Genomic DNA, 11,650 nt, shown 5'->3' with positions numbered 1-11,650 from the left:
TTTCTTCTTCATCCTCTTCTTTTTCTCCTTTTTCCTCTCTTTTCTTGCCTTTTTCAGTTCTTGTTTTTCGTTAATTCTGAATCTTTGTGTTTTTCTTCTTTCTTTCCTCCACAATGTTTATCTTCCATTCCTTGTTCTTCTCTTCTGTTTTGTCTTGGTTACCCATTCTGCTTATTGGAAAGAAAATTGGGTTTGTTTGCTTTTGTTTGTTTACTTGTTTACTTGTGATTTTGGCCTTTTTCCTTTCTTTCTTCTTTTTCTTCTTCATTTTCCTCCTTAATTTCTTTCTCATTTGCTTTCTCTTATCTTTATTAAACTTCATTCTCTTTTCTAAATTTACTTTTTTATTTTTATTCTTGTTCTTCTTCCTCTTCATTTGTTTATTTTTGTCTTTTTTCTTCTTTTTCTTAATTTTCAGTTTTTCTCCTTTTCTGGGATTTCCGTTTTCTTTGGTAAGAGAAAATGTGTTATTCCCGTTTTCTTTTTCATTCAAATCTGTCGTTGGTTTTTGTAGATCCCTCGTTTCCTCTTTGTTCTTTTTGTTCTTTTCCTTGTTTCTTGTTTTATTGGCTTCCTTCATTCTCTGTTTCTTTTTCTTGATTTTCTTCTTCAGTTTCTTCATCTCCTTGTTTATTTTCTTTTTTCGACCCAATGCTTTGTCTATAAGTTTGTGTATGTTTTGTTTCCGTTTCTTGTCTTTTCCTTTGTTTCTCTTCTTGTTCCTCTTACGCTCTTTCTTTTTATTGTTTTTCTTGAGTTTGTTTTTTCCTCCTCTTGTTATCCACTTTCTTCTTTTCTTCTTGTTTTTGTTGAGGTTGTTTGTTCCTCCTCTTGTTATCCACTTTCTTCTTTTCTTCTTGTTTTTGTTTCTTTTCTTGCTTCCTTTGAAACGGTTTCCATTCTTAGACAAAGTATTATTTTTATTTTATTTTCCATTTCCTTATTTCCGATTTTCACCAAGTTTTGATTTGGCTTTCTATCTTTAATTTTTCCCTTGGCCTTCTTCTTTTTTGCTTTATTTTTCATTTTCCTTTTAAAATTCTTCATCCGATTTTTCATTTTCCTCCTGGTCATCTTCAGCAAATACTGTTTTTTCAAGCGATTTTTCACTCTCCGTCTCAAAGCCATCAAGTTCTTATTTTTCCCCTTGTCTTTCATCTTACCATTGTTATTCTTGGATGGCTTCTTATCCTTCACTTTTCCCTTCATCCGAATCTGAGCACTACGTTTCTCAATCTCGTCCGACACCAGCCAGTTTCCCGCCAGCACCTCATCCACGCTCTCACGAATCATCTTAGTGCTTGCGTCGCGGGACCGAAAGATTTGGCGCCACACTTCGTTCTCCGCTGCGCTTGGGAAGGAGCCTCTCACTTCGCTCCACTTGACAGTATTGGGTATTTGTATCACCTGCTCGCCTCCGGAGGCTGAAATGACGCTGATCCCTGGCGGAGGATTGCCTACGCTGCTGGGGACGCGAAGAAGCAGCTTTCGTTGATTCCGTCTGGCTTGGCGGATGAGCTTTCGAAGGCGTTTTTTCATCTTTTTCAGCCGTTTCAAGTCCGCAGTTTTTATTGTTTCCTCAATTTCAGGAAGAGTGATGGACATAGGAATGTTGACATCGGCTGAACGGACTGGCGTGATGGTGAGGGGGTTGTCTGTGACGTTCATCAAGAGTTTCTTCTCCTCTTCTCGCCGCAGGGACAGTACCACGTTGAAGATCTCCCGCCACGTCTTCCGCGCCTCGGGGTTGGTCAGCGAGCCCTCCACGTCGCGCCACTTCATCCCCGGCGGAATCTGAGGGCGGATAGGCAAGGATGACGTCATAGGGAATACAGATACATTAGACACTATTCTGAAACACTTCTGCACAAAACTGTTACACGGATCTTGTTGTTTTCTTTTACGTATAGTTCTTGTGACAGATTAATAAGATTTTCTGGTTATTAACACGAAAAACATTCACGAGAACCTGCCTAATGATCTATGTGGTTTTAGAAAACAACAACAATAAAGATAAGAACGACAACTACTACTACTACTACTACTACTACTACTACTACTACTACTACTGCTATTACCACCCACCTGTATCACGTGACGACCTCCCGGGCTGGTGGTGACCGTGACCCCGGCAGGAACTTGACCTGGGACGAAGAGCTGACCCGACTGCATCACGCTGACCCCAGAGGAAGGAGGGGCGGGGGGCACGTAGGAGGGAGGGAAGGTTATGGGGACTATTATTATACCCTCTTCTGTGATGCTGGTGGTGGTGGTGGGAGTGGAGGTGGTGGTGGTGGTGGGAGTGGAGGTGGTGGTGGTGGTGGGAGTGGTGGTGGTGGTGGTGGTGGTGGGAGTGGTGGTGGTGGTAGTGGGTGTGGTGGTGGGAGTGGTGGTGGTGGGAGTGGGGCTGGTGGTGGTGGTAGGAATAGTAGTAGTCGCGGTTGGTGTACTACTACTACTACTACTACTACTACTACTACTACTACTACTACTACTACTATCAATATTGTTATCATTAGTATCATCGCTACCACTACTACTACTACTACTACTACTACTACCACTATCATCATCATCACTCTCACTACCCACTACTACTACTATCATTACTACTACTGCTACCACTACTATCATCATCATCACTACTTTCACCACCACTACTACTACTACTATCACTACTATTACTATCAAAATCACTATCAATACTGGTACTATTCTGGGATTGTGTTGCATCCGTCTCATCACCGTCATTCTCAGTATCCCCTGCACCGTCACTATCTTCACCATCCTCACCATCACCATCATTGTTCCCCTCACTATAATAGTCATAGTCATAATCATAATCAGTTCCGTCATATTCATCTGTTTCCTCATCTCCTTCTCCTTCTCCTCCTCCTCCTCCTCCTCCTCCTCCTCCTCCTTCTTCTCCGTCTTCTATTTCTGCTTCATTTTCATCTCCTTCTCCTTCTCCTCCTCCTCCTACTCCTCCTCCTCCTCCTCCTTCTTCTTCTTCTCCTCCTTCCCCTTCTTCATAATCATAATACTCTTCATACTCCACCCCTTCACCATCACCAGATTCATCATAATAATCATAGTAATCATCATCACCATCTGCATTCCCCTCACTATCAACTGCCTCCTGGTCACTTGTGTCATAGTAGTCATAGTCAGAATCATAGTAATAGTCGTAGTCACCATCATCGTCATCACCATCATCATCACTATCAGTCCCTGGATCATCTTCACTATCACCAGCTTTATCTCCATCATCGGCATCTGGTTCATCTTCACTATCTTTATTAGCGTCTTTATCACCCTCACCTTCACTGTCACTATCTGGATCATTTTCATTCTTGTCGTTATTATTACTATTATCATCATCATTATTAGCTTCACCATCATCATAATCATTCAATTCACTATCACCATCAGCGTCATAGTCAGAATCATAGTAATAGTCACCATCATCATCACCATCACCATCATTATCAGTACCTGGATCATCTTCATTATCATTAGCTTCAACTCCATCATCACCATCTGATTCATCTTCGCCATCTTTACCACTCTCACCATCACTGTCACTGTCACTACTTTTATTGTTATTGTCATTATCATCACTATTAGCTTCACCATCATTATAATCGTAATAATATACTTCATCATCTAATTCACTATCACTATTACTCTCACCTTCACTATCAGCAGCTTCTTGGTCATCCGTTTCATAGTAGTCATAGTAATCATAATAATCATATTCACTATCACTATCACTATCAATCTCATCTTCACTATCTGCAGCCTCCTGTTCAGCCGTCTCATAGTAATAATAGTAATCATCATCATCATCATCATCATCATCATAATTTTCATCGTTCGCTATTTCATTTTCATTAGTTTGGTCACTTTCATCTGTGATAGTGATGTATTCGTTGCTTTCGGTATTTGTATTAGAGGCAACTGTAAAATATGCACCTTCATCTTCACTATTCAGATCATTTTCACCTAAAATTGTAGTGTCATTTTCATACACACTATCATTATCACTTTCATTTACAGCCTTAACTTCATTTTCATCATATAATGTTGGTTTACTGATATTTTCATCATCGTATTCATAATCAATGTCATTTTCACCTAAATTTGCACTCTCATTATCATACTTACTATTATTATCATTTTCATCTAAAGCTGGAACCTCTTCATCATCATCATCATCGTCGTCATCATCATAGAAAGTTGCATTCCTAACACCTCCGTCATATTCACTAACTTCGTCATTTTCAGCTAAAACTGCATAAACATCGTAATCATAATCCTCATTTTCATCTGTACCTGTAGTTTCATTATTATCATTATTATTATTATTATTATTATTATTATTATTATTATTATTATTATTATTATTATTATTATTACTATTATTACTATTATTATTAGCTTCACTATCATCATAATCGTAATAATATACTTCATCATCTAATTCACTATCACTATTACTCTCACCTTCACTAACAGCAACTTCTTGGTCACCCGTTTCATAGTAGTCATAGTAATCATAGTAATCATATTCACTATCACTACCACTATCAATCTCATCTTCACTATCTGCAGCCTCCTGTTCAGCCGTCTCATCATCATCATCATAATAATGATAATAATTTTCATCGCTCACTGTTTCATTTTCATTAGTTTGGTCACTTTCATCTGTGATAGTGATGTATTCGTTGCTTTCGGTATTTGTATTAGAGGCAACTGTAAAATATGTACCTTCATCTTCACTATTCAGATCATTTTCACCTAAAATTGTAGTGTCATTTTCATATACACTATCATTATCACTTTCATTTACAGCCTTAACTTCATTTTCATCATATAATGTTGGTTTACTGATATTTTCATTATCGTATTCATAATCAATGTCATTTTCTCCTAAATTTGCACTCTCATTATCATACTTACTATTATTATCATTTTCATCTAAAGCTGGAACCTCTTCATCATCATCATCATCATCATCATCATCATCGTCGTCATCATCATAGAAAGTTGCATTCCTAACACCTCCGTCATATTCACTAACTTTGTCATTTTCAGCTAAAACTGCATAAACATCATAGTCATAATCCTCATTTTCATCTGTACCTGTAGTTTGATTATTATTATTATTATTATTATTATTATTATTATTATTATTATTATTATTATTATTATTATTATTATTATTATTATTATTATTATTAGCTTCACTATCATCATAATCGTAATAATATACTTCATCATCTAATTCACTATCACTATTACTCTCACCTTCACTAACAGCAACTTCTTGGTCACCCGTTTCATAGTAGTCATAGTAATCATAGTAATCATATTCATTATCACTACCACTATCAATCTCATCTTCACTATCTGCAGCCTCCTGTTCAGCCGTCTCATAGTAATAATAGTAATCATCATCATCATCATCATCATCATAATTTTCATCGCTCACTGTTTCATTTTCATTAGTTTGGTCACTTTCATCTGTGATAGTGATGTATTCGTTGCTTTCGGTATTTGTATTAGAGGCAACTGTAAAATATGCACCTTCATCTTCACTATTCAGATCATTTTCACCTAAAATTGTAGTGTCATTTTCATACACACTATCATTATCACTTTCATTTACAGCCTTAACTTCATTTTCATCATATAATGTTGGTTTACTGATATTTTCATTATCGTATTCATAATCAATGTCATTTTCACCTAAATTTGCACTCTCATTATCATACTTACTATTATTATCATTTTCATCTAAAGCTGGAAACTCTTCATCATCATCATCATCATCATCATCATCATCATAGAAAGTTGCATTCCTAACACCTCCGTCATATTCACTAACTTCGTCATTTTCAGCTAAAACTGCATAATCATAGTCATAATCCTCATTTTCATCTGTACCTGTAGTTTCATTATTATTATTATTATTATTATTATTATTATTATTATTATTATTATTATCATTATTATTATTATTATTATTATTATTATCATTATTATCATCATCATCATAGTAATCACCTGAACTACTGCCAATTTCACTATTACTTTCATTCTCATATTTAGTGATTGTGTCATTTTCACCTGGAATTACAAGCTCACTATCACTAGCGATTAAATTACTAATAACTTCAGTCTCATTTGCATTATCCTCCACATCCTCATAATAATACTGAGACCCTGCCTCACTTTCATTATTCTCGCTATCACTTTCACCACCATTGTTGTCATTATCACCACTATAATCACTATCATCATTTGTATCATTAGAAGAGGTGTGGTGATAACTGTCCTCATGTTCACTATCATTTTCACCACTATTGTTGTCATTATCACCACTATAGTCACTATCATCATTTGTATCATTCGCAGAGATGTGATGGTAACTGTACTCATCATTATTCTCATGTTCGCTATCACTTTCACCACTATTGTTGTCATTATCACCACCGCAGTCACTATCATCATTTGTATCATTAGCAGAGGTGTAATTATAACTGCACTTATCATTTTGCTCATATTCACTATCATTCTCATCACCATTATTGTCATTATCACCACTGTAGTCACTATCATCATTTGTATCATCATCATAGTCGTAATAATAACTGTACTCATCATACTCATATTCACTATTATCATCATTACTATCATGATACTCATAATCCTCACCATACTCATGATTACTAGACTCACTGTAATCACTTAGCTCATTTTTAACACTATGCTCATCACCATCACCCACTTCACGCTTCCCACCACCACCACCACCACCACCACCACCACCACCATCACCATCACCACCCTCAGACAAGGATTTTTTAAAAGGTGCTTCCGCTAAAGGTGAAAATCCCAAAGGCAAAGCGTTAAAAAGTGCGCTGAGAAAACTTTCCTCTAAGGGGGAACTAAAGGAATGTTTAGGAAAGGCTGGGCTATGTTGAAACCTTCCCTTTTTCTCAACGTAAGGGTAGAACTGGAAACCCTGAGAAGGTGAAGGGAAAGGAGGATAGATAAAGGATAAGGACACACACACACACACACACACACACACACACACACACACACACACACACACACACATTCACGTATTCACACTTCCTGCCATACACTGTTTTATCTCCATCATCTGCAGGACTTACATAATTGTATGGTTCTGTGTGTGTGTATATCCTGTTTGTGTTTGCTATTATTATTATCATTATTATCATCATCACTGGTATCGTCATTATCATCATCATCATTATCCTCGTTAAGTATTAAAAAGGAAGAAAATGAAAATGAAAATAAATAAAAAGAGTAAGAACAAGAACAAGGGTGACAAAAACGACAAAAAAATAGATAGATAAAAAATAACGCAATCAACAAAAACAAACCTTTCCAGCATCACCATCATCACCATCCCCATTTCCTTCCTCTCTCATAGTCCTCACCATCACTTCATCTGTATCATTAGACGGTATCGTGAGAGGAGCAGAAAATGAAGAAGTGTCCCTTTCAAACCTTCCAGTCAGGTTCGTTTTCTTTGACAATCTGTAAACATCGCCACGTGGTTCTTGGTGGAGAGAAAGCAGGCGGGCGGATGGAGGATGTGGAGGCGATAGAGGGAGTGTTGAGGTGGAAGGGATGGAGGCCCACACCCACCTTGACGCCCATCCACACCACACCGCCCACAGAAGCCATCGAGACGCCCAAGAGAGCCTACATAAATAGAAGGGAAGAATTCATTTATATTTTCTTTGATAGATGGTTTTGAGGGTACACACAAATAACTTGCTTTACTTACATTTAGGAAGGACGTGATGTTACTTTGCGAGTCTGTATCATCTCTCACTTCATTGTCCTCTGTAAATAAATAGATAGAGATAAATAAATAAATAGAAAAAGAAAAAGAGAGAGAGAGAGAGAGATTCAGATTCTTTATTTCACCACGGTGGTTATTAAGTAGCCTACATTGAATTGACATAATGTTGACATCATATAAGTCAAAACATTCATCTAAAGTATTACAATTATATAAAAAAAAAAATGATTAAGAAATATTGAATTTTACATAATAGTGCAATGTCCACTTCAAGGTAATTATAATTATTGTTACTTCAAGTAATAATAAAACAATAAGAATAATGTAGTGAAAAGGTTATGATTTAATTCACATTTTGATGCGTCAAAATCATATCTCTGAAATAGTTCACAATATTTGCAGATAAGTTTTTTTTTTTTTTTTTTTTTTTTTTCTTTTTGAGATATGTTTTAAAACAGTTTAGGCCTTTGTCTTGAGTGATGGTGGCTGGGAGTTCATTCCACCACTTCGAGTCTAACAGCGTGAGAACACTGGCCCTGGCCCTGGCCCTGGCCCTGGCCCTGGCACCACTGTCTGCTCTGGTTCGGGGAACACAATCATAAACTGTTTCTTTGTCAAGTAAGTAGTGACACGATTCGTCATATCATTTACTAACTAAAAAATGAATAAAAAAATAGATAAAAAAAAAGAAAAAAATGGATAATATCCTCGCAAAACTTTATACATAATACACACTATTGTGCAAGTATCAAATATATGTTTATCCTAACCCTAAGTCATTTCAGCTTTTCAAAGCAAGGAGATACACAATCATGTTTCCTGCACCTCCCACAGGTACTTATGCTGCAAAGTTTTGTAGCTTTTGTGTCTTGCACAGTAGGGTATCATTTGTTTAGCCCCATACTTGAATAAAAATAACATGTTGAACTTCCTGCAAGTGCCTGAATGATAAGAATTCATGTAGTTATCAAAACAGTTACCAATTTGATTTGTGTACATTAATACACCAGTGAACTTTTTCTGTAATTCATTCAAATGTACATCAAATAACAGATATCTATTGAAATACACACCTACGTTTTCTTTATTCTCTCTTTTTTATCTGGCTACTCTCTATTAAAATATATTGTAATGGTAGGAGGAATATTAGGTAAGAATTGGCGATTATCTAGGAAAGTGCATTGTGTTTTACTTTGATTCAAGAGTATGTCATTGTTTAGTAAATAACTTTTACGTTGTTTAAGAGTTGCTTCCGTGTCTTTGATGAGCTGATGGATATTCCCGATAGGTACCTGTGTCTAATGATTATGCACCCTCTGCACACTGCGCTATGAAGCCCGTTAACGTATACTCTGAAAAATCATTCACATACTTACAAAACAAAAATGGGCCTTGTGGGGCTCCATAGTTGACATTATGGTCTTCGGACATTAACCCATTTCACCTGACAGACATAGTTCTATTATATAGATAATTATCAAACCAAAAATAATTTGTTAAGCTTTTTTTACATATACTCAAAATAATTTTGTGACTGGTGTTATCGAAAGCAATACTTTTGTGGAGCATATTATTGTATTTTTTTATTTGTAACGTCTAATCACAGTGAGAGCTGTCTCTATCGATAACTGAGAGTCTGAAGTTGAGTCTGAAAGGAGCCGTCTGCTTTTTAAATAACATAGAAGTTGATTGGCAACAATTTTCATAAGTATTTTTGACACAATAGATAGTAATTATCTACAACACTAGTATCACCAAACTTAGAGAGAGAGGCAACTACTGCGTGTTTGCATTATGTGGCAAATGTTCCTGTATAACAAGGGGTGTGTTAATGACGCAGCCAGGCAGGTTAGGTAAGAAGCAATGACGAACAGAACAACCTGCAGGAATCGTAGTGATATACCGTGTGTTCCAACACAGCGGGTTTTGTTTATGTGTTTAATTGTTAGAATAATCGTATTAGTATGTACGTGCAGGCTCGGGTCTAAAGAGGAGGCAGGCGAGGATCAATAGTGGAGTTGTTATAGTGAATGGTTGAATTAGTGTGAGCTCCAATTAGTTCCTGTGAACGATTATAATGTTGTGTCACTAATGTTGAAGAAATGTTTGAATGCATCAACTTTATCTTTCAAGACAACAAAGGCATAAGTGCTGGACTTGTTCTTTGGACTAGGAATCATTTCCTTGATAACTTGCCATGCAGAACAAATTTCATCCTTATAATTAATAAACTCATTATCATAGTTTAAACAAAGTTTTTTGTCTTATATTCATGTAAAACTGTTTTGTGGATCAGTTTTTAAGTCTAGTTTATGCTTCATTCCGGTGTGATTGCATCTGGTAAGTCATCCTCCATCCAGCGTGCTGGTGGTTTCTTCACAACGTTTGTCCCCCTCGGTGCACACGTACAGCCATTCAATATAAACTTCATTAAGAACATAAAGCTGTTTCTTCACTTGTTCTGTAAAATACTATATCCTTCAGTAGACATACGAGTATACATATATATTGTAAATTAGCCAGCTGTCTGAACGTTGTGGTGACACAGAGGCACTTTGCTTTGCTGACTTTAACAGTTACAGAGATGAGGTCATGGTCTGCTATTGTTTGATGTAAAACATGATGAAATACAACTAAGTGAGGTGTGTTTGTCATAATGAGGTCAAGCAGTGCAAAAGTCGAGATAGTTATTGCTGTTGGTGTATCAATAATTTGCATTAAGCTCTTATTCTTAATAATCTTATCCCTATTCTATTTCCCTTTGAAAACAAGTCATCAATAACGTCATCCAAAATAATATATATATATATATATATATATATATATATATATATATATATATATATATATATATATATATATATATATATATATATATATATATATATATATATATATATATATATATATATATATATATATATATATATATATATACAAACACATCTTGAATATAGCCCCCAGACGTAGCCAGTGCCTCAAAATGACAGTACACACACTCAACTATGATTAGGAAAAAAAATTTTACACTGAACCTCAAAGCAGACATCCTCCGCCCCATCCTTGCTTTGGTACATCGATACTCATTAAAATAGGATTTAAAACATCTTTTCCATATATATTTGTTCCTGCTCCTCAACTATTGTCACATCTAAAAATCTTAGAGTTGAGATCATTCATAAGAATATCTAGAGTATGGGAAGTTAACCAAGATTCACCAATGCATAAAACATCAATATCTCCCTCAATGACTGGTAATTTCACCTCAACCAGACTAGACAGTTAGAGCGTTGATGTGTTCACTGGCCAGATCATCCTCCCCTCAGCCAACAATATGAGTGCTATAGAAATCCCTCACATCAACGTCACATCTACCAGCTGTACCTTCACCGCCACCACCTGTGTCTTGTGCATTGTAGTGCTGCCATGACCTTTGTGTCCTGAAGGATGACAAACTCCATGTGTCAGTTTCCACTCAAATCTACATGTGGTCTGGTGATGTGATGGTTCAATTCGCTAGTGGTGTGTGTGTGTGTATGTGTGTGTGTGTGTGTGTGTGTGTGTGTGTGTGTGTGTGTGTGTGTGTGTGTGTGTGTGTGTGTGTGTGTGTGTGTGTGTGTGTGTGTGTGTGTGTGTGTGTGTGACAACAGACGAGGAGCAGGAACAAATATGTGGAAAAGATGTTTGAAATCCTTTATTTTTTTATTTATTTATTTATTTACTTTTTTTTTTTGTGTGTGTGTGTATGGGTTGTATTTTCTGGTTTAATATGTTGTTTTAGTCTTAATATACAATTTATTT

At 36.2% G+C, this 11,650-nt stretch overlaps 1 protein-coding gene across 1 annotated transcript in view; it reads right to left on the bottom strand.

Annotated features, from left to right (window-relative positions):
- Nucleotides 1-367: 367 nt before the first annotated feature.
- Nucleotides 368-11,650, bottom strand: part of LOC123518703 — a 13,846-nt gene continuing 2,563 nt past the window's right edge. Inside the window, exons 2-5 of the mRNA XM_045279703.1 lie at nucleotides 7,832-7,890; nucleotides 7,422-7,746; nucleotides 2,086-2,166; nucleotides 368-1,794 (exon numbers count right to left, since the gene is read on the bottom strand). Coding sequence (XP_045135638.1) covers nucleotides 835-1,794; nucleotides 2,086-2,166; nucleotides 7,422-7,746; nucleotides 7,832-7,833 — 1,368 coding nt within the window. The 5' untranslated portion in view covers nucleotides 7,834-7,890 and the 3' untranslated portion in view covers nucleotides 368-834. The remainder of the gene's footprint in view (nucleotides 1,795-2,085; nucleotides 2,167-7,421; nucleotides 7,747-7,831; nucleotides 7,891-11,650) is intronic.

The sequence above is a fragment of the Portunus trituberculatus genome, chromosome 6 (genome assembly GCF_017591435.1).
Source record: "Portunus trituberculatus isolate SZX2019 chromosome 6, ASM1759143v1, whole genome shotgun sequence".
Taxonomy (NCBI): Eukaryota; Metazoa; Arthropoda; class Malacostraca; order Decapoda; family Portunidae; genus Portunus; species Portunus trituberculatus.
Note: the sequence above shows the minus strand (reverse complement) of the source record. Positions and strands in the feature narration are given on the sequence as shown.